The sequence below is a fragment of the Cynocephalus volans genome, chromosome 9, assembly GCF_027409185.1.
Source record: "Cynocephalus volans isolate mCynVol1 chromosome 9, mCynVol1.pri, whole genome shotgun sequence".
Taxonomy (NCBI): Eukaryota; Metazoa; Chordata; class Mammalia; order Dermoptera; family Cynocephalidae; genus Cynocephalus; species Cynocephalus volans.
Genome location: NC_084468.1, coordinates 65,759,655 through 65,783,932, shown reverse-complemented (window position 1 = coordinate 65,783,932; position 24,278 = coordinate 65,759,655). Strand labels below are relative to the sequence as shown.

General features: G+C 41.6%; 1 protein-coding gene across 1 annotated transcript in view; it reads right to left on the bottom strand.

The window, feature by feature from the left end:
- Positions 1-480: 480 nt before the first annotated feature.
- Positions 481-24,278, bottom strand: part of SHROOM3 (shroom family member 3) — a 284,376-nt gene continuing 260,578 nt past the window's right edge. The window contains exons 6-11 of the mRNA XM_063108523.1: positions 19,503-19,576; positions 14,760-15,677; positions 13,085-13,582; positions 9,898-10,048; positions 2,113-2,385; positions 481-849 (exon numbers count right to left, since the gene is read on the bottom strand). Of these exons, the coding sequence (XP_062964593.1) occupies positions 481-849; positions 2,113-2,385; positions 9,898-10,048; positions 13,085-13,582; positions 14,760-15,677; positions 19,503-19,576 (2,283 nt within the window). The remainder of the gene's footprint in view (positions 850-2,112; positions 2,386-9,897; positions 10,049-13,084; positions 13,583-14,759; positions 15,678-19,502; positions 19,577-24,278) is intronic.

The following is a 24,278-nucleotide window of genomic DNA, read 5'->3' as shown; positions in this document are numbered from 1 at the left end:
TCAAGGTTTTACAATTTTCTTCTCAGTGTGTGCGTGTTTGTGTCTTTTTAAGGCTTTATGTTGCAGACCCTTCGTTAACGGTACCTGTACCTGTCGTCAGGATACACCACCCACCAGCAAGGAAGGCCACTGTGGATACGTTCCTGAGTGTTGCACACACTGATCTACGTTGCCTCAGCCTGTTAAAAACTAAATGATCAATGAAAACTCTCCAGTCAGTTCTCACAGTTTCATTAACTTTCTTTCTACTACAAAGTAATAATAGAAAGGCATAAGCTTCCAGCAGCATTCAAGCTCTCAAAGATCAATCATGAAGGGCAAGAAGGAAAAAACAGGCTTCTTCTTGGACAGAATTTTTTTCCTTTTATCCAGAAAGACGCCAATAACCTATACAGTTCAAACAGTGTTTGTACTGCAACATTTCTCATGTTAAAGTGTGGAGAGAAATGGTGATCTTTTGGTTGGGTATTTTAGAAGAGGTTAAAGTGGAGAGGTTAATGTTGGAAAAACACCACTGAAAGTACAACCCCCCACAGGAGTCGTTTCACTGGCCAGGTCTGGGGGCAGAAGGAGAGCCCCGGCCTTGGGCATGAAATCCGAGGGAAGACTCTCCAGCAGACACTTGACCTGCTCCTGGCCCAGTTTGATCTTGTCATCCAGCTTTCGCTGCTCAATAAGGAGCGTTGACTTCATTTTCACAAAGTGCTGGTAATCCTGGAGTTGCTCCTCCGACAGGTAATTGGCCAGGATGCCCAGAACCACCTGCTCCCTGCGATCGAGGTTCTCCTTGAGCTCCCGTGCATCCTCGTGCTGCCCTGCCAGGATCTTCCTCTTCTCGTTGAGAGAGCTCTGCCAGGGCAAGATAAACAGATCAGCAAAGGACTAGGGGAAGGAGGAAAAGAGCCAAACTCCCTGCAAGGACACCTTTTACAGGACTGCAAAATATCTAAGTTTCTATTTCAACTGTTGCTCTAAAGTGTCCTTACTCTTTGGAAATCAGTTTGGTACCTTTATGTCGCATATTCTATGGTTCTCTATCTCACAAGTGGTTTGGTAGCTTCACTCTGAGAAGGGTTACATTAAGTGGCTGGGGTAATGATTTCACTTTTGCGTTCCAGACTTAAAAAGACAATCATCAAAGTACCTTGAGTAACTTAAGCTGATACAATGGTATTTCAAAACCTCCATAGAAAAATGGAATTAAAAGATAATACAAATCTTTCCATGAACTTTTTGAAGTACCCTCATACAGTGGTTCTCAAAGTGCACACACACACACACACGTACACACACACACACACACGTACACACACACACACGTACACACACACACACACACGTTATATCTACTGTTTGTCTAACTTCCCCTGATAAGTAAGTGCCGTGAGGGCAGGGATCTGATTTGTTCACAAATGTATCCCATGTGCCTGGACCAGCAGGTGGTATACACTAGACACCTAATAAATATTTGCTGTACAGATGAGCAGAGACGAAGGATGGTCTTAGCTTTGGAAGTAGGACCCCTCATACCCTGACTCCATCACTTACTGTCTGCTGTGAGGACTCAATGAGACTGCAGGGTGTGCCTGACACAGAAGAGGTCCTGGCTAGTTTTCTCCAGCATGATCACCACTTTTGTTACCTGTCCTCTTCCTTCCAGTAGGGGGTGCAGCGGAGACACCTGTGGACCCTCACACGCAGATTCCCTGCAGCCTTGAGCTCACGTTCCTTCCCCCTCCTCATCCCCAACCCCCCAACTGTTTTGTCATCGCTCTGTCTTCTAAATATCAATACCCATCATGCTTTTGTCTTTTCTTCTTCAGGAAAGAAAGGAAGGAAGAGGGCTGGGAGGAAAGAAACTCTGGCTTTTTACTTTCCTAAATATTCCCTGAGCCTTAAGTGTCAACATTACATCGTGGCACAGAAGATGCCTTCTTCGTTTCTTGGTTGTCTATATGCTATATTCTCTCCCTGCCCCAAAGAGACTGTCCCATATTTTGGGGATAAGATTGCCCCAAATCTTCCTGAGAGAAGGGATTCATGTCTAATGTCATCTCTCTGTGTACACAGGCTGAGAGGGAGAACTTGTTCAACAACTGCTAGGCCACCTACCCTTTCTTCATTACTGGCATCTTCATCAAGGCCACTAAGGACGTTCTCAACACGAGCCAGGCGCCCTGAGAGGGAGAGCAGCAGATTCACCACCTTATCCAAGTCTCCTATGAACATCCTGTACTTGTCAAACTCATTGGGCTTGCAGAGGTCACTGATCAAAGCCTCCACCTCTTCTCCCAAGGCATTATTGAGCTTGATGTCCATGAGCAGACTCCCCTTTGCTTCCTGGAGGGTCTCAAGCTTGCGGGAGAGGCTTCCAATGAGCTCGGCCTGTAACAACAGAAGACACACAGTGAAGGTCAGCCAGCAGGAGTCGTCAGCATAAGGAGGATTGCTCCTTCCAGCCACATCCTGTCTTTTCTTCATGGTTCAGCTGAATGCTCCCTGACTCTATATGGACTGTCCCCCACCATTAGGCCATAATAGTCTTTCCTTTCTCTGAATGTCTACAATGGCCTTTTTTTGAACCTATCTGGTCCTCACAGGCCAACACCTGATTACACATCGCCTTGTAAGGTTTCCTAATTGTGTCATGCTGTGTACAGCTTTGCCTTCCCAACTGGTTCGTTAACTATTCATTTTTAAAAGTCCTTTCAAGACATGCTCTCACTTGATCCTTACAACGATACCGTGGGGTAAGTAGGCAGGAAGGATAAATATTATTCTTGTTTTACCAACTGAGCTAACAGGCAGCACATTATTCTTGTTTTACAAATAGAGAAGCTAAGAGTCAGTGGAATTAAAGGACTTGCCCAAGGTCTCAGAGCTGAGTTGAATATTAATCCTATTTGTAGAGCAATTACTATGTGCCATACATTATGGGAGAAACTCTACACTGATTATCTCATTTAGTCTTCCCAACAATCGTGTAGTACATACTCCTTTATCCACATACAGTAAAGTAAGGAAACTAAGCCATGAGGTGACGTGATGGCCTAAGACACATGTGCGATGAGACAGGACAGCCTTTACTCAGGTCAGCCTGACTCTAGGGGCCACCACTGTGTGATCATTATAATACTAGGACTGAGACACTGATCAGAAAGTCAGCTTCTGGTTCTTTCTACCTCACTGACTCCAGTTACCAGAACTATGCAATTTGACACCTTAATGACAAATGTCTATGCTTACAAAACAGTGTTCCACAAATATCCAATATATTTTACTGAAGGAATGAAGTAGAAGTCTTAGTGGTTTCAAGTTTGCTTCATTTGTATTGTGTCTGCTACTTCTTTTGTGCAAGAGAAATTAAACTCCATGATTTTTGTTATTAGCCTTTCATTTTCCTCTTAGCCTAAGGCAGCCAGATGGAAAAAGGACATAATCTTTTTTAGTTAAAACCTATTTCTTTACCACTGAAAAGGTCCCAGCCCCCCACTCCCGATTGTGTGTGTGTGTGTGTGTGTGTGTATATATATATATTTTTAAAAACAAGCCGAGTGGTTTCAATTGAACACTTTGTTAAGAATAAAGGTCACAACCTCTATGTTGGAGTATATTCTCATTTTAAAGGAAGGAAAAAAAAAAACAACAGAAGAAAAATATAAATATTTTTGACTAACAGAATTGAAGCATAGTAACAATGTTTTCTATTATTTCTCTAACATCAGTACCAGAGTGTGTCCATTAGGAATACAATCACAATGATATAGGGAAATATTTATTTCTCCATGATCTGCCCACGTTGGAGCTGGACCATCAGAGGTACTTCAGTGTGAGGTTCATCATGTCCTTGCAATGTCCAAGATCTTTTTTTTTTTTTTTTTGGCAGCTGGCCAGAAGAGGGATTGAACCCCAGACCTTGGTGTTATCAGCACCACGCTCTAACCAACTGAGTTAACCCACCAGCCCCTCGAGTTCTGGCTTCGATAGTGACATCTTGTTGTCTTCTCAATTCAGAGGCTAAAAAATTCATATCTGCTACACCATCTCATCATGGGTCATAATCTTCGGCTTTTCTCAAGCTGTTCAGTTCAAAGTCAATGTAAAAGACAATTTTGGAAGTGAAAAAAATGCATAGTGTATGAGGCTACTTCAAAAGTTCATGGAAAGATTCATATTATCTTTTAGTTCTATTTTTCCATGAACTTTTTGAAGTACCCTCATATAAGCATATTATTACTCCTCAACTGAAGAGTCTAAGCCCAGAAAAATGCAGGTGAGAAAGAATACTGTTTAATGTTAATTGCTTAATTTTCCTTATCTTCTCCTGGAAAACTCCATCATTTTTCCAAAAAGCAATTCTGGCTGGCAGCTATGGTATTTGCCTGCAAGATAACATGCTGGGTACGTCCAGCAAAATGCCTAGCAGGGTGTGATGATCTTTCATTGTTGTGGCATCAGTTTCCATGAAGAAAATAATAGCAACGATACTGGAATGGAGAGCAATAAGAAAAATAACCACTGCGTGCTGTTACATCTCCCAACATTCCTGCTGGACATGGTTGTGACAACTCAAATGTCATTATTCCTGTTTTTCAGATAGATAAAGAGACTGACATCTATGTGAAGACAGCCCCCCCCCCTTTTTTTAACCTTGTAGGGTGCATCTCCTAGGCTTTTCACTCTAGATGTTACTGGACGATACTTTCTTACAGAAAACTGAGTTATACCAAATCCAAAGGGATATTTAACTGAGCAAAACATTCTTATCACTCCAACCTCAGGAAAAGGCACTCAGCTCATTCAAATTCTTGGCATTCATTTTAACCTCACATCTTGAGAAATGTAATTTATAGAAAATGCTTTTTAAAAACTAAATAGTGGAAAGAAAGAAGATAACAGCCTCATGTTTTCCATTATTCCTACAAATATGACTTCTTTTGAAACTAATATTGTGTGTCATCATTTCTGGAGGGAACTCAAAGCACTTTTACTAAGAATTTAATTGACGTCTTTTAAAAATCTTCATTATGGCTGGTATCGTAAGGGATAGTGGGATGATTACAATTTGCAAATTGAGCAGAAACCAGCAATGATGAGTTGTCTGCCCTCACATGTGGGGGTGAGTGGTGAAGAGAGGAGAGAACTCATGCTTCTGAGTTTCTGCTGAACTCAGTTGGGCTCCTAGCACATCAGCAGCGGCGGGTGGGAAGGGGCAGCCATGAAGTAAGCATGGCTCAGTGGGCTAGGATGTCCTGTGCTCAGGGTCAAAACAATGGGCACAGCTGAAAGCAATGAGGGATCAGGCTTCATAACCTAATCTACTCACTCTTTCCTTTCCAGACCCTGTATGGGTTTAAACACACATCCATGCTGGGCACAAACATAAATACATCTGTCACAGGAGCCTGATGTGTTCTCCAGGCTTCACGGTGTAAGGAAGAATAGAATGAGATGAAAGTGTCTAGAAGTGATACAGGGAGGCCCAGTACACACTTTGTGACATTCTGATTTCTGAAAGCTATTTGCTGGGCTGTAATGTGATATCTCATGGCTCAGCCACATATGCTAATGCAAGTATTACTGAGCGGTCACATCAGTCACTCCTGGCTGAATGTTACTTATTTGGATGGTATTTAAAATTATTTACCAAGCCCTTAAAATATGGAAATTTGGATTTAAAAATGCAGTTAAGAGAGATTTGAATAACCAAAGGCAACAAGGGAGAGTTGGCTATAAAGAAATATCCATTTCTTTGCCAGGCAGTTCTCTTAAAATAAAAACAAAAACAAAAAAACTACTAATTTCTACCAGCAGAATTCACTGTGGGAGGGAGAAGAGGTGTTGTTTTTTGTTTTGTCTTGTTTTTTAATAACACACTAGTCCCTCAGGAGCTACTAAATTTGTAAAATCATTGGAATGTATCCATTTCACTTCTTGTCTGGCATAAACTGTTAACTCACCCTGCATGAGATGCTATTTATAAGAGTCCTTTCTCTAAACACAGCCATGCAGACCTTCCCTCCTACACAGCCCACCATCTGCACACAGAAATATGCTGTTGGGCCCTTTCCCATTTCCTTAGTGGTCCAGGATGAACACTGGACTAGCAGTCAGGAGACCAGGCTCTGACCTGAAATCCACCATCGGGCAAGTCGCTTGACCTTTTGTACCTCAGTTTTCCATAGCAAGGTGATAATATGTAAGGGACTTGAGCACCAGTCGATTCTGATATCCCTGTGGGGTCCTGGAACCAACGCCCCACGGGTATTGAGGGATGACTATACCTGCCTAAAACTAATAATAATGTCTACTTATTGAGCTCTTTCTCTGTGTCAGGCACTATTTAAGTGTTTTACTATTCAATTACTGCTTACAACATCAGATGAGATAGGTACTATTCTGATCCCCGTTTTACTGATGAGGAAAGTGAGGTGTATAGAGGTTAATGTGCCCAAGCCCACACAGCTAGCAAGTGGCAGAGACAGGCTTAAATCCAGGTCATCTGGCTCCACATTCAGACTTTTAATCACTACGTTAAAATAGCTCATAGGAACGTTATGAAACTCAAATGAAATAAGGCTTATGTGAGCACTTTGGAAAATATAAAAATATTATATACATCCAAATTTTTTTGTGTGTGTGCTATCATAAGATCAGGCAACAATTTAAAGAGTACATATCACTCATTTTAGGTAGATGCCTCTGGGGGAGTACTCAGCTTCTCCCCCAACAGGACAACCCTGCTTTGCCTTCTGCTCAGAGGACTTGTGCTGATGGTGTTGCCAAAAACATCACTACGAAGACACAGCCAGCCTCTGTTGACTAACAGTCTGCATCACAAACAAGAGTAATTGAGGACTACTAGCCAAGTGACTGGGGTCAAGGAACAGTGAATTGAGGCTTCTGCTAGTAAAAACTAGGTCTAGATGGAGCCACTTCTGCTGGATAGGCCTGGCCGTTGCTCCTTTAGTTTTTATGTGTGTCAGAAGTTCAGACAATGAAAGTGTTTCATATTTTAAGTAATACTTATTATACTGACTTGGAATATTATTAGTTATCATCTTGGAATGTACAAATAGAAAATATATTAAATAAAATAGAACTGATTTAAAATGCTAGTTTTAATTTTTAAAATATATATTAATAAACCAAGACTCTAGTTTCCACTGATTGAATTTCATGCCTAGAAATACATCTTATGTTATGAATAACTTTAAATATTAGGTAACATATTATTACTTTGCAAAACTTAGTGAAAATCTACACTCTCCCTTAGAACATTCTTGGGGAATGAAAATTGGCCAAGCATCGTTTTTTTAACCATCATTAGAAAATTTTGTTATATATCAGGAAGAAAATTGCATTTTCAAATTTATGCTGAATATATTAATAGATACCTTCAGCATCATTACTTAAAGCTCACACATTTTGCTTCCAAATCAGATATGTAAATGTGACACTAATGAAAATTCTCTTACACATTTATAAACTTGTACTTCATTAAAACAAAAATTCTCAAAGGGCTTTCCATTGCCACATGATGAAATCCAAACTTCAGCATTTCACACAAAGCCCTATGTGACTTCCATGAACTTCTTGTCCCTGTGGATCCATTCAGCCTTATCTCCCACCATCCGTGGCCTTCCTTTGCTAATGTGCTAAAATTTGGTAATTTTAAATTTAATCCCAAGCCTTTTTGCCTTGCATTACAAAATATCAAACTACTTAATGTATCTTTCTTCATTACCTCTTACTGTATTGCCACATTTTAAGCTGAAGTAATCAGAATTAGAGAACTTACGTGCTATACACACAGCTAACGGATGGTGAAGTCAGAATTTAACCTTAAGTCTATCTGACTCCAAAGCCTGCTAAAAATTGCTCCCAGGTCAGCTGCCTCTAAACCTTCCTGCCCTGGGAACTGAGATAAAATGGAGGTTCTCCAGCTCTAAGTAACCAGCCAGAGTTTGAAATTATTAAAACCAATTTTAAACCAGAAGTATTAGGACAGCAGTGTCAGTGATTCGAAGCCTGGAGAGTCTCAAGTCATTTGTAGTGCCTTTATATGGAGTAACAGGCTTCAGAAGACAAAAGCCCACTCACTACAGGCACCAGAGGAGTTTCAAGTAAATAAAGAAGATAATACAGCCCTATGTAAAAAAAAACATAGCTCATACCTGGAACGTAATAAGTGGTATCTAATGTTATTTCCCATGAGGATGAATTCATCTTCTATTCCTATTCTCAGTATAAAAATACTTTTGCCACATAATTCTCAGAGTGAGAAGGTGATAATAAAGTGATGAAAAAGCAGTTAAAAAATAAAATTAAGACGGGGAGGGAAAAGCAATGAGTAATTTGCCACACTGCTGCTGTAAAGCAGGTATGTCTACATGCAGAAAACAAAACAAACAAACAACAAGCTCTTTGTGAAATGTTCAGTTGAAGATGTCATGGCAACCCGGTATATGTAATGGTGTTTACACAGCTCTCTCTCTGGTATAAATATAGACAGCCCAAAAACAAAGGGTCTTATTTCCAGTCAGACGACCCATGCAGTGGGGGCACTCTGCAGTGCTGAGGTGGGGATATACCAGGGGGTCTGCCGTGAAGCAGGTATTTAAGTGGGGAAACCTTGGGCTGAGCGGGATGAGTTACTGCAATGGCTGCATCAGCACTTCAGCTTTGAGCCCACAGAGCTGGGGGGTGGTAGGAGGCAGAGGAATGCCACTGACAGAGGTGCTTCTAAAACCCCTAAAATCCCATCTGTCCCATTACTCCCTGCTCTGAGGGTCTATGGCCTATGGTTTCATTCCAGCAGATGAACAAGAGGGCTTGGGACACACATTGTAGAACAAATACAATAGATTCACATAAGAAATTCTGATTCTCCTGCCACTGAAAACCACTCACGTTCCATGCTCAGCAAGAAACAAGCTTTAAGAGTCCTTCTGCGGCGTGCATGCCTGAGTTGCGGCGTGCATGCCTGAGTTGTGTGGGGAGCTGTAAGCACAGCGGAAGGCAGCCCCTCACAGTCCCTCTGGGGCTGAGGGGAAAGTGGAATGGCAACAACTTTATCCCCTGCAGGTGCAGGCTGGCTTAGATCTCCATGGCATGTGGGAAGACAACAGCAGCAGAACGGTCATTTTAAATATGTTTAGCACTTAAAATTTCTCGGACTAATGGGTACAAAACTATGCTATCTACTTTAAATGAATCATTGTGCAATATATGCATGTATTCAAACATACTGTATCCCACAAATATGTACAAGTAAATGTTAAAATATTTGGAATAAAAAAGTTTTTAAAAATTTCTGTAGGAATATCAAATGCTAATAACTAAATTCCAATGCTGCTCTTTCAAGCTATTCATTGAGGCACTGCAAAGAGAGTTAGGGAACATATATAGGTCAATGTCACCTTTTCTCAGAAGTGTCATTTGACAATTGGCCTCTCTTAAAGTTTCTAGATTTTCTAGTTTCCGTTTTGACCACGAAACATGAAGTAAAAATTACACAGATCATCAGAACTGGCTGATCAGCTGCCAAGAGCAGGGCTGGGCTCTCTGTGCTAGACTGGGAGGCCAAGGATTTAAGATCTGCTCCTAGCCGTGAGACTTTCAGGAAATAACTTGACCCCTCTAAGCTCTACTTTTGTCATTTGTAAAATTGAAAATGACCACAGCTTACCTGCCCTGCCTACTCCCACGAGAGCTGTGAGGAAGTCAGTTAAAGAGCTACACAAGTCCAAAGTCTGTGATGATTTTGGCAAGGTTTGGTGACGAGACCAATCCCTTGCACTCCTGACTTACGGGGCCAGTAACTCTGCTAATTACAAGGACCCTGACTTATCTTTCTGGGGAAAGCAAAACGAGGGCACGGCATCCTTTATTTACCTTCTTTTCGTTGACATCCGCCTGCTCCTCTTCCTCATTCACCTCTTCTGGCATGTCTTTGATTTTGTTTAGAAGTTCAGCCTTGGGAGCAGACACACTGTAGTAGGCAGGGCAATTGACCAACATACCCACTGCTTCCTTGTCTCCACTCCTAGACCACAAAGAACACCAAGTACAGCCACACATAGCACATACCAGAAACTTCATTTCACTGCAAACATCTGTCCTTTCAGAAATACATAAAACAATTCTATTTCATTTCTTTCCTAGAAATTAGGATGACCTAGTACATATTTACTAACGAGTGATTGCTATGTATAGGCCTCTTGGAGCCAAGCAAACTTGGTATGGAAAACCACCCAAGGCAGTACTGGGGATGGGAGTGGAGTCAGGACTGGGGCCTTGCCAGCTGACTCAGGGTAAGAAATTTAACCTCCCGGCAGGTTTCTCCTTTTGTGATCAATATAAGAATGAAACCGACTCCTTATTTCACAGGAAGACAATGCAGAGCCACAACTCAATCAATGTGAAAGTGTTTTCAAGGTTCTGCACAAACCTCAGGTTTTAGGTTACTTATTTCCCTACTCTTCCTTGGTTACTCATAACCTTTCTGATGCCTGCTATACGAGGGTACTTCAAAAAGTTCAAGGAAAAATAGAATTAAGAGATAATACAAATCTTTCCATGAACTTTTTGAAGTACCTTTGTATTGTTGCTTGGACACATCAATTTCCTTCTCAAGTAGGCCTGATACCCCACATAAGCCTGGGGAATCTGGGGCTTGATGGTCCACAGTAAACTAATATGAGATGTAAAATGTACTAATTGATTATACAACAGGGGGTTTCAAGGCTGAAGAAAAAACTAGAAATTGCAAAAACTAATATTTAGTGTTCTCTGTTTTACTGTAATCAAGTTGCCCTTCAGCCTATATTTCAGATTCTACCCACTAAATAGAGAACCACACACAAAAAAGTCATCTTTACTAGTTTCCTGCTTGATGACTGTCTTTCTAAGCAAAATAACTACTTTTAATCCATTGATTAAAATATAGGAACGAAGTTTTCTGATGCATTATTTTCTGTCTTTGTTTCCACATATATCCATTACATTACAAATGGGCTTTCTCAGGCACTGTTTAACCCTCACAATGGCTATTTGCTGAGTCTTATGCACAACAGGACAATGCTTATTTTTACCAGGAGATGGCATATGTCATCCTTTTGAAATCCTCAGGAAGCTCTCTGCTGCAAAAGCTTCATGACCGTTTCACTTCTAAACTGACTTGTGAGAACATATGTTCTCAATGGTAATGCTAAGAAATACTTTTCTAATGAGGTATTTCTAAATTAAGTCTCTCTACAGTGAGTGGTCACAGAACAGAATGACCACACTATAACCACGCATGGTGAACTGACTGGCACACCCACAAAAACTCATCTTTGGGGCTCCCGTGGTACACAGTGGATTGCCTTGCACATTGCAGGTGCTCAGTAAGTGTTTGCTAAATGCATAACCCTGGATAAATCACTTTACTTCAATTAGTCTACATTTGCCAAATCTGAAAAAGTAGGGGCTGGACCAGGTGACTGTTAAGACCTTGCCTTAGGAGAGTCTCTGACAACATAATAAATAGCTTGTAAGTACCACATACTGTATGCTTTTTCCCTCCCCCCTCAAAAACAAAACATGATGCTCCCGTTAGAAATTTAGTTAGGATCAGCCCAAAATTTCTAGAATGCAAGTACCGTAACTACAAATTTGGATGAAATGTTCTGGTTTTTTTTTCTGGCAGCTGGCCAGTACAGGGAACCCTTGACCCTGGTGTTACAAGGCCATGCTCTGATCAGCTGAGCTAACCGGCCAGCCCTATTTTTATTTAGTCTGGAAGCCACTAACTGCTGAGTCCCAGTCTGTCAAAACACATTGTTTTCATTGAAAAACTAAAAAGAAAATAAAAACCACTCTAAATCTTTCCCATAGTAGTCCCTTAAGGAAATCAAACATGCGAGAAAATATTACAATAACCCATGAGATATCAAAAGAATGAAAAATAGACTACTCATGGTCTTTCATCCGTGTGGCTGGGCACCAGGACAAATTTTATACGAATGTCAACAGGCAGGGCTCAAGGAGCTTCAGGAACAAAACCAGAAGAATGTGGCTCCCACTCAGACCATTCTTGATTTTAGGATTTGAGCAAACACCCACCTTAATGACTCAAAGGTGAATGTCAGTGTAGTCAATACAGTCATGTGCCACATAACGATGTTTCAGTCAAGGTCAGACCACACATACAACGTGGTCTCATAAGATTATAATACTGTGTTTTTACTGTACCTTTTCTATGCTTAGATATGTTTAGACACACAAATACTTATTACGTTACGAATGCCTACAGTAGTCAGTACAGTAACATGCTGTACAGGTGTGTGGCCCGGGAGCAACAGGCTATACCATATAGGCCAGGTCTGTGTAAGTACACTCTATGATGTTCACACATCGAAATCACCTAAGGACACATTTCTCAGCACGCATCTTTGTCACTAAACAAAGCATGACTGTAAATCTATTTCCCTAGGCCCTCATCCTTCTATAGAGACCATGTCCACCTCAGCCTTGGGGAGGCCTCGGCCGTGCTCACCACTTCTACATGCCCTTACTCACGCTGAGCCCCAGAAGCCTCTGCAAGGGCAGCTCTGATGGAGAGTGGGCAATCGCACATCTGCTGAGCATTGTGTCAACACTGAGAGAACAGGCACAGTCACAGGGGCTGAGTCCAAATCCAGGTGGCATCACTCACACATCCTATGACCTTGGTTGAGCATGTTCTTAATTCCTCACTGCTTCAGTTTTCTCATTTGTGAAGTGGAGATAAATTGGTAGCTACCTCAGAAGGTTCTTATGAGGGTTAAATGAGATAGTTTATATAAAGAAATTAATACAATGCTTGACACACAGAACGTGAATAGGTCTTAACAGCAATTTCATTATTATTAATATTGCTGTTACTTTTGTTCTTGGGCATCTGTCCCACACCCTACTCCTCAGAGTCATCTCCTAAGGCTGAGATGGAATGTTACTTTTGGGTCAGGATCTGTGAAGTAGGAAAACATCAGATAAGTAGTCCTAGATTTATCATCACCCCATGGAAGGATTTCGATGATAAGTTTCTTTGGGGACATACCTGTTGCCTTCATATCCTGAGCAGCTGACAGTTCTCTGCATGGCCTTCCTCTTTATACTGTTTTCCTTCAGCAAGTTAACATCTCGGGGAAACAAACCTTCCATCAGGTCCATAGTCGTCTTCATTCTGGAGTCTGGATCCAAAATGTCTGCCAGAGATTTATCTTGGTGGACAATTTCCTTGGCCAGAGCCTCTGTTCTGATGTCTTCTGAGGTCTTCTGAGGATCAGAACTGACTTTCTTTTCTATACCCTGAGTTCCATTGACCGGATCGTGAATGAGGCTTTGAGTCTGGATGGGAGGTGGCTGCCCTGGGCTTGGCTGCTTGCCAAAAGACCCAGCAAGTTGGGGCTGAACAGCCATGATGGAGCGGGGGCTAGCCTCTGAACCCCTGATAGAAGCTTGGGGTCTGGAAGCCAGTATCTTACTACCTACAAAATGTGCTGCTCTGGGCATGTCCCTTTCCCTTGCAATTGTCATCTTGGAAAACTTGCTGGAGCTGTGAGGGATACAAAATAAGAGAGTAGTAAGAGAAGAGTTAACAAAAGGGTAAAGATGAGAGGATTTAGGAAGACTGAGGGAGAAGCTTCTCACCTCAGGGCTGGAGCTTCCCACATTAGGAGTGGGGTGAGGTATCCCATTTCTGAGGTTATTATCCCCCCCCACCAAAAAAACAAAAACAAACTGCGGAGTTCTAAAGGGCCTTCCCCCGAGCCGAGTAGTAGGTCCCAGAGAGGATGTCGTGTCCTAAGGGAGATGAATCCAGTAGAAATTCAGTTTTGTTGAATGTTATTGTTAGATTCCAGAGCTTCTGAAAGGTCCAGGTGAACAAAAGGTAGTGGTGGTAAGTCACTCTTGTGGTGTTTAGAGGGAGCTACCCCAAATATGACATCAGGCAATGGTTTTCTTGACGTTGTGCAAGATTACCTGTCCTAGGGACTGTGTGCTGGGAAATACTTCCTCCGCATTACTCTGGCTTCCAAGAAGAGATTTTCCCTAAACATTACTGACCTTTAGCCCTATTCTTTGTTCCTTCCTATAGACATAGAGTGACTTTGGAAAGAGAAGCTGACCATTCACAGCCCAGTCTCTTCTCCTTCTTTTGTACAGTATGCTGCCTTGAGGCTATATCTATCTGTGTATATGTATGTGTGTGTGTGTACACGTATGTTTAGCACAGCCTGTGGCCAGGTAGGTAAATCTATTTAATTTGGGGTTCAGTATCAGAAGACCCATTTACATTCATACAGAAGCCACATTCTTCAATATCAGCTCAGTTGGTAGTAAAAATGGTATTTTTGTCTTCCATATGCCTCCCTCTTCTGTCTTATTTCTTAGCTGATTCAGAACTCAGCCAGGAAGAGGGAGGGTAATTACTTGGACCCCTTGAACCTATCATGTCCTTAGAAGTGAATTGCGTCTCTGGGTTTTGGCTTTTTTTTTCACTGCCCTCACTCCTTGGTACCCAGTGAACACTAGCATAACTACCACCCAAGTTAAACAAATGAAATAGTTCTGCCAGTCTCACGAGCTGGGCTTGTACAGAGAAACCTCCATACCAGGGCTCTGCTATGGCAGGAGCTGGGCAGCCTGGAGCATGTACAGCTCCTATTAGTGAGGGGAGCCCTGTCTTCCCTCCTCAGCTGAAGGCCTGCCCTGCCAGTCTGCTCACTCACCTGCTGCGGGGCTCCTCGTAATCCTCGCTGTCCAGCAGCTGTGCCTCGTCAGCGGTTTGGGGAGGAGGTGGAGGAAAGTCATCCATGCTATTCACTGGGGTTTCCTGGCTCAGTGGAGGTGGAGGAGGTGGGGGTGGGGGAAGAGCTTCAAATGTGGGGCTGGAAGTGGCCTTGGGATGCAAGTCCTTCATAAACACTTCATCCTCATAATCGTCCCGAGGTGGTGGGGAGGCCAGCAGGACTGACTCGGATATGCGGAGGGAGATCCTCCCTGGAGTGCTTGGGGCCCCAAGAGGCGTGTCTGGGTCAGAAGTGCTGCATGAACTTGGAGGGCTCTGCTGGTTTTTATAGTGCTTCAGGTTTGCAGACTCAGGTGACAAGGATTCCTCAGGCAGGCTGTCCTCCCTGACTGCTTGGGCCCACTTTGCCCGAGGAGGCGGTGGCCACTGAGGCAGTGAGGCTCTCTTGCTCATTCCCTCTTCTACCCCATGCTCTGAGCTGTTGAACTCACAGCCTCTTGGACTGGGAGGATGGGTCAAGGTGTGACCGTTGCTTCTGTGGGTCATTGCAGGGGTGCAAGGTGCAAGAGATTGTTGCCCTGCCTGACCGTCCCTTCCAGATTGCTGGTCAGTGGCAACCTGTGAGCAGTAGCTAGAGGGAACAGGTGAAGGCAGAGGGGAGCTGAGTGGGGTCAGTGGCACAGCCCTGGTGTCTGTCAGATGCCCTGGCATTCCTGCCGGCAGTGGCCTGGGGCAAGGTGTTCTGCTGGCTTGCCTTTGATGGTCCAGGACTCCAGGACGGTCACCAGGAACTGAGGAACCATCAACTCCTTTGCAGCCTAAACCATCCCAACGAGGGGTAGGATGGTGTATGAATAATGGTATCTCTTCTTGGCCTCTTTCTGAACAACTGAGTGACCTGGAACAGGATACAGACATGAGGGTTACAGCTCTGAATAAAGAGGCAAACACTAAGCCCAGGGATCATTATATAGATGGGAAGAGCACTTAATGGGAAGAGTCCCTCCCAGAGAAGCTGTACTCTGTCCCCGCCTGGCTGCTCATAGAAAGCAGCAAGTTAAATCAAGCATGAGCCGGGCACAAGCTCCTACAGGAAAACATCACATGGAATGCTTGGGTTCACAAAGCATTTCCTTTTATTTATCTTCTCTCACCACCTCTACCTCCTGCACACATCCCACATATGAGGTGGCCTTTGAAGACAGGCTTTAGGGTATAAAAAGACACAAGTAACACATTTCTTCAGCTCCTTTTAGGACTACTTCTGGGAACAGGTCCTGTCTCAGGGCAAGAGAATGCTGCCTCATTCTCTCCTGGTATGATCCCCATGGGGGAGGCCTCTTTGGGAACATTTGCATGGGCTGTTGAATTTGAAGGTTTATTTACAACTTTCTATTAGTCTCCTAGTGATTTCATTTCATAAGATGAAAAATAAAAAAGAGTCTCACCTAAGGAGCTAATAAGCAGTCACCTCTGGAGAAAGAGGGTGACAGTAATAAGCAAATATGGTGCATGGTGGTTGAAACAACTGTTTTCTAGGATCCAGGGGAAACCCTGACAGTTCCTAATACTTTTGTTATGTGTTCTAAAGGAAAAAATGGGGAACAAAACAAAGAAAACAGAGCCTGCAGCACAGGCTGCCTGCTATGCAAGAGTAAATTTGAGGCTAAAAAAATCTCCAGCAAACCCACTGTAATTTGCAAATTCCATATTTGTAGTTCCCTGACTGGCTATGCAAGTGAATCTGGGGAGCAGATGGCACTTTTATTTCACAGATGTGACTTCTCTGAGGGTGCTGTGACTCAGTCCCACATCAAAGCAACACTGTGGGGCCTGCTATGAAATCCTCTGAGTGCCAAGTGAAGATAATGCAGCATGCGGAAGGGAAAGATCTGCAAAGAACAAAATTAGCTCTTCTCACACCTTTATTTTTTCTTTATTATAGATACAGATGATGGAATAAAGAGCCCATCTTTCTCAGATGCAACTCCTTCCTTCCCATCACAGATCCTCTCCATATCTACGATGGGCCACTCTGCACTTCTTGGTGGCTCCCCCAATGGGGATCTTAGAAATCCAGAGGCTGGGCTGGCAGATTAGCTCAGCTGGTTTGAGCGCAGTGCTGATAACACAAAGGTCAAAGGTTTGGATCCCAGCGAAACACCAAAAAAACACAATAAAACCCAGAAGCAGGAGATGCTCTGGGGATGCTCCACACTTCCATGTCTTGCTCATTCTGGCATCCTCAGTGCCTGGGACAAAGTACCCTCAGTAAATGTCTGTTGAACAAACGGTGTCTCTTCTGCCCACCTGCTCTTCAGACTGTAGGATATGAACTATTCTTAAACTTAGCATCATCTAAGAGGACAAGGAGTCAACTGGAATGTTTTAATGACTAATTCAGGTGCCTTTATTTTAATTATCATACTTATATCTTGAGGCTTTTAAAAAGGAGGAGACATCACTAAAAATACAATAAAATAACATAACACTTATCCTTTAAAAATCCAGCTCAATAAACTTTGATACAATGTTTTTAGTTTATGTTTCATAGTTTATACAAACCATACTAAAGTGGTATGTGTATTTTTGAAGATGATCTTTGAATTAAAGGCTTAGTTTGTTTACAAATGCTTTTCGATGGTGATTGTTTTGTGTTTTTCAGGAACAAAGTTTAGGGTGAAAAAGATTTTGTTCAAGTCCCTTTTATAATACAGTGTGAGAGGCTGTTGATATGTATTCAGAAATCCTAATAGACAAGAGTAGATTTTGAGAGCAATTAGTCTCATCTTTAAAAAAAAGGCATTTTTTTCATTGTGGTTAAAAAAAACACACCATGAAATTTCACCTTAACCATTTTTCAGTGTACAGTTCAATAGTATTAAGTATGTTCACACTGATGTAAAACAAATCTCCAGAACATTTACGTCTTGCAAATCTAAAACTCTATACCCATTACACAACTCTTCATCCTCCCCCACCCTGTTAATCATCATTCTTCTTTCCATCTCTATGAATTTGACCACTGTAAGTACCTCATATAAGTGAAATCAGACAATATTGCCTTTTTGTGACTGGTTTATTTCACTTAGCATAATGGTCTTAAGGTTCATCCATATTGTAGCATGTGACAAGATTTCCTTCCTTTTTAAGCTAAATAATATTACATTCTATGTATATGCCATATTTTATCCATTCATCTGTTGATGAACATTTGGGGTGTTTCCATCCTTTAGCTATTGTGCCTAGTGACTACCATAGGTGTACAAATCTCTCTTCAGAACCCTGCTTTCAATTCTTTTCGATATATATTCAGAAGTGGCATTGTTAGATCATGTGGTAGTTCTGTTTTTAACATTTTGAGGAATCTCCACATTGTTTTCCATACTGTTGCACCATTTTACATTCCCACTAATAGTGCACAGGGATTCCAATTTCTCCACTTGCTATTTTCTGTTTTTTTGATAGTAACCATCCTAATGGGTATGAGGTGATATCTCGTTGTGGTTTTGATTTGCATTTCTCTGATGATTAGTGACACTGAACATCTTTTCATGTGTTTGTTGGCCATATGTCTACCATCTCTGGAGAAATGTCTATTCAATTGCTTTGTCCATTTTTAAATAGGGTTATTTGAGTTTTTATTCTTTAGTCCCACCTTTGACTTCAAACCAATCCTCTTTTTAGCAGTGCTCTACTTCACTGTTAGTTTTCCCTTCTCTCTAGCTTTTTATTAATGTATCTGAACTAGCCAAAATCCTCAGTCTCACCTTGAATACTTTCTTCCCTTTAAACACAGCTACAGGGGCAAGAGCATATAACCATGAAAGGCTGCTCTTGGCTGTAAAGGAGATAACTTAATACCCACTTCCTCACCATGTTGACTGCTTCTACATGACAGTAGTTGGTTAAATTATTGAGAAAGTAAATGTAGAAGGAGAAAGAAACAGTGATTGAATGAAATATAAAAATTAAGGAATTGGCTTGAAAAAACATGGAAAGTAATAAGGAGGGTTTAGGAATATTATCATTAGTAATAATAGACTATAGTAGATAGCTGTGATGCTGCATTAAAACTACATACAAGGCATGTGGTTCAGGGAAAACCCTCTTTGGAAACTTCTTACTAAGCCCCATGTGAATAGTTCAAAAATTCAAATTCTAAAAAATTGTACATTAAGTTTTTCCACCTAGGAAATATGATTTTGATGGCATTTTTTTTTTAAAAAAAATGACTTTCCTGCTACTTTCTATCCCTAAGTGTCTAAAAATTATGACTTTGAGCTTTATTTTTCACTTCAGGTGCTTCCTGGGAGTTTGTCTTGCCCTGTGAAGCTGTAATGAAATGCCCATTCCTCCCCTAGCACTCAATCACCACACTTGAGCCTCTGCACACAGCACTGGAAGAGATCAGCCACACACGAGAGGCCCCGTCTGTGAGAGTCATAGCATATGCTTAGAGAGCATGTCCATTAATTATCCTAGGTCAGACATGTTAGAAGTTACCCATTTCCTCAATAGCATGCATTCAAATGTATTTTGAACAAGGTTATTCTTAGAGAAAGTCATTCATAAATAAAAAATAAAAAATCTCCCAAGGCCTACACAAATTGAAAAGGTAGCACTATGCAACATTATAACGTCACATTTCCATTTTTTGTAGAAATGAGTTTAACTCTAGCAGCATTCATAGGCAGTAGACATCACAAATATACATACATACCTAGATCCAGGGCCAGCCAAATAATGTGTATCGTAAACAAGACCAAAGCCATTGTCTTTCCCCAATAGCACATCCTTGAAACAAAAGAAAGGTACAGCATTATTACCATATTGGGGTGTTTAAATTTACAGGTGTTTAAATTTACAAAGGTGGGTGGATGTAGAAAGGAGAAGGAACACTTATTGGCGACCTACTACTGCCAGGTACCATGGCCACTGTATTACATACTTTCCTTTCCCATTTCATCCTCAAAGCTCCAGAAGTATTACTAACCCCACCGCACTGATAAGGAGATGGGCCCAAGGTCAAAAGTGGCACAGTCAGGATTTAAATCTCAGTCTGTCTCACCAGGTGTCTCCTCTAAGAAGGATGTTTCCTAAGTAACGGAAGTCTGATAACAATTATCTTCAGAGTTCAAAACAACTGCTCTACTTGAAATATGATGATGACAACAATGAATAGGCCGAGCTTTCGAAATGGCAATAGGGAAATAAGGGAGGTGACAGGAAAAGGACAGTTTATTGAATTTTGCAAAAACCTCAAATGTTCTGAGTTATAATTAGAGAAGATATGAATCTGGCTTGTAATCAGATTGCAGTAAATTCTCTCTGGGAAAAATCTCACCCACGTGTGATAACTCAGAACTTTTCTGGGGTAGTTTTTGTTTGTTTTTGTTTTTAATAAATACACTGGTGTCCTGAAAGGGTCGTAGGTCAGTTTTTTATAGCATGAAATTTGGTCTGTGTGATCAGGTCCACGATGAAGATGATGATGTTGCTATTGATAATACATTCAACTCTCATTTATGATAATAGGAGAAAGGTAGAAAATGGAAAAATTAAATCCATATATAATTTTAAAATTTAATTTCAGTAATTTATTTCATCATTTACCCTGTCCAAAGGACTGACTGCTTTTCACCTCCTTTTCTCTTTTTTTTTGTTTTTTGCTGAGTCTGGAGTAGTAAAAAGAGTCAAAGGTGGTAGTAAGCAGAAGAAACAAACACCCGAATATTATAAATAATTGCAGCTACCCCTTACTAGGCATTTACTATGTGCCAGACACTCAGCTAAGTACCTTGCAACTTATAAATTATGTGCCTGGAATATTAGGCACTTGACATTTCTTTTATAATTTGATCTTTACAGCATTTGTGGGTGGGGTTGGGGGTGTAATTGCAGCTCAGAGAGGTTAAGTATCTTGCCCACAGTTAAATACATGGAGAAGCTAGGATTCAAGCCATGATCTCTTCAGAGTCTAAAATCTTTCCATGGAATCTCAATAAGTTGAATGGTAGCCATGCAGGATGCAATCAGACTTGACTGCGTTGAGAAAAATGAATTCCATGTGTTCTAATTCGCTCAAATATCATGGGGGAGGCGGTCTTTCCCCATACCCCTTCCCTCTGTTGACATGAATGTACCACTTTGCTAACAATGAATCGGAAAAGTCTAGGCCCCATTTGCGCTCCAAAGCCAGTAAAGCTTAAATATATTTTCACATTCTATTACATCCTTTGCATTTCAGTATGAGAATGAATCTAACTTCTGTATTTACATGATTTGGCCCCTGGAACATCAAGCTTAACCTGATGTTTATGTAGGTGTGCATAAAATAAAGGAAGTTAGACCCAGTAATAGGCTACTGAGAGAATTCTCTAAATCTCCTGTCAATCAAAATACCATTTGGACAGAAGGAAAATGCCCTCCCAACCTAGTAGAAGCCCAAGGAAGATAAATTCCTGCTGCATTTTCTTGCTTTGATTTAGGCATATATTCACTATCAAAGAAGACTTGATTTTCTAGAAATTGGTAAGAAGTATAAAGTACTTATTATGGAAATATAGTAAAAACCAGTGGCTATGAAAGAAATACCAGGCATAGAATCATACCAACTTGTTAAGCATCTAATTTATTTTTGTTAATTATCTCAAAACTGACTTAAAAATGCATGAGTTCTGGGCATACTTAATACTTAAAGCCCAAAATCTATTGAATCCCACTCTTCACTCTTGTTTTGGGTTCCAAGCTAGATTATCCTGATATCTCTGTGAACTATTTAGACAATAATATCTAATTTCTTTAGAATATTAGTTTTAAGTATCCACTAAAATTAATTAGAAATCCATATGAAAAATCTTATGTTATTTAAATGTAAATAATAGTAATAAATAAATGTTAAAAGGCAATCAATTCACTGGCTGATATTTTCAGATAAAAGACATTTAATTCTTGCCTCTCTCCACTTACCCCAGCCTCTTTTTATTCTAGGAAACAGCAATGGTATAGTGACTTAAGATCTAGAGCCAGACAGTATGAGGTCAAACCCGCTCTCCCTAGTACCTTGGGCAAATTCAGTACCCTCTTTATGCATTGGTTCCCTGTTCTGTAACAAAGAGATAATAATATTACCTACCTCACTGCATAGATGTGAGGATTAATTTTATACAGTCATGGGGTGCTTAACAATGGGAATATGTTTGAAAAATTCATCATTCAGCAATTTCCTTATGCAAACATCATAGAGTATACTTACACAAAACTAGTTGGTATAGCCCACTACATACCTAGGCTAGATGGTATAGCCTCTTCTTCCAATCACTGTAGTATATGTGGTCCATCGTTGACCAAAACAATGTTATGTGGTGTACAACTGTACTTTTGTTTTTATTTATTTATTGAATCATAATTGATTATACATATTTTGGGAGTTGAATGTTGACATGTTGATCAAATCAACATTACTAGTATGTATATTGTTACAAATCGTACTTATTCTTTATGCCCCTTTTCCAATCTCTCCCTATCACCTTGTCTCTCCTCCTTCCCACCACTGACGACCCTAGATTTCTTCTCTCCTTCTGAAAGAGTAATGGTTACTCTGTTGATTTGTTGCCTAGATGATCTGTCCAATGCTGAGAGGTGCGTTCAGGTCCCTCAATATTATCGTAGAGCAGCGGCTTCTTCTGTCACTCTGGAATGGGCTTTGTGGAGACAGACATCCTCTTCTTTTCTTTGGTCTCTGCTGGTGATTCTCCTTGTGTCAAGGCACTCCAGTGGCCAGTGGACCATCTGTGTGGTGGCTGTGACTTCTAGACACTTTCGTAGCAGCCATGGTTACTGTGGTGGCTGTGGTGGGCCTCCCACATGAGGTGATGTTTTTGGCATGCTCCTTGGCACTGGTGGTGTACCTGGTTGGGAAGGGTCCAGTCCCTGGCTCTATGCCTCATGCCCTTGGGAAGGGCCCCAAAGTGCTGGCGGTATGCCTGGTTGTGGGTGGGGGTGTCTGGTCCCGGGGTGTCTCAGGTCCCCTGGCAGACCCCGAGGCACTGGTGGTGTGCCTGCGCCAGAACTAATTTTTTGTCCTTTGCTTACTTCTAACACAGGGGACCTTCCTGTGGGAACCAGTACTTGAGCTGTGTGGTTGAGCTAAATTGCTGCTTTGCTGCTGTTTCCCTAGTGAAGGCTTTTTGTGCAGCTCAGGGTTTAATGGTTGACCTTATAGGTAGTTCTGGCTCTCCAGAGACCCAGTGCACCTGGGTTGTGTAGAAACTCTGATCTGGGCCTGAGTTTTTTCATCAAACTACACCCCATGCAATTCTGCATTCCCGACCAGTCTCCTCTGAGTGGTCCTGCACTGATTGGGAGGCAGATCAGCTATCCTTGCTGTGTCCCAGTGTTCTCCCGGTGGGCCCATCTCCCTCACCGCCTGTGCTCCAAACACTTCCCATGGGATGGGACCTGTGCCAGTCCCTTGCAATGACTCACCAGCCTCTTCTGGCTCCCCTTTTTCAGCTCTTCTGGCTCCTTGTTCTGGCATGGATCCATGGGAACCCTATTAGTGGTCTTGCTGTCCTGGGGGCCACCAAGGCCCTCTTCTCCCCTTCTGCCTCCAAGCAACTCCATCTGAAGGGCACAGCTGTGGCTTCTGCCAGCTCCTGCTCCATGCGCTCAACAGCTCCAGCCTTAAAACGGCCGCGGCCTGAAACGCTCCGAGCAGTTTTTTCTTTCTCTCATATCGTGGTTTCTCCAGCCTTCATAAACTCAATACATTTCTCCTCTTCCCCTGAGCTCCAGTGGCCCCAGCTTGGCTGTTGTTACATTTTTATAGTTGTAAGTTGGTTGATTTGTGGGAGAGAGTGATGCTGGGGACCGTCTATTCTGCCACCTTGACCAAGAACTCCCATAACTGTACTTTTAAAACACTTAGTAAAATGATTGGCACACAGTAAAATTTTGATTATTGTTAGCTATTTGTAACCTTACATTTTGTAGAATTTTGTCAATTCTGTTATTTATGTCTAAGCTTAAATGGGTGTTTGATGAGAAGTGCTCAAAAGCATTTACAAGCTGCATCCCTCAGAATCAATGCTACATCCAAGACTGTGGTTCCATGCATCGAGCAATTTCCTCAGCAATTAAACAACGTTTGTCACATGATCTCATGGTGAATGTGTTACATATCAGAAATTAAGGTCCCTGAAAATACAAGTGAGAGTCAGAGAAGTCTCTAACTCAGCATTTGGAAAAAATATTCCCACTAAGAATCTTATTTCTCCACTTTTTATAGGCTTTGCTGTATTTTAGATCTACTGAATGAATAGGTATAAATTTCTATCTCTAAGGCAGAAATGTTTAAATATTTTTCTGCAGCTTTGCAGGGCCCACCCACTTTTAAAAGGTTAAGTTTTCCAAAGTCTCACAGAATGTAAGCGGAAACAGGCACTTAAGCTCCATCACTAACATCTACAGTGTTTGTGATATAATTACATTTTTT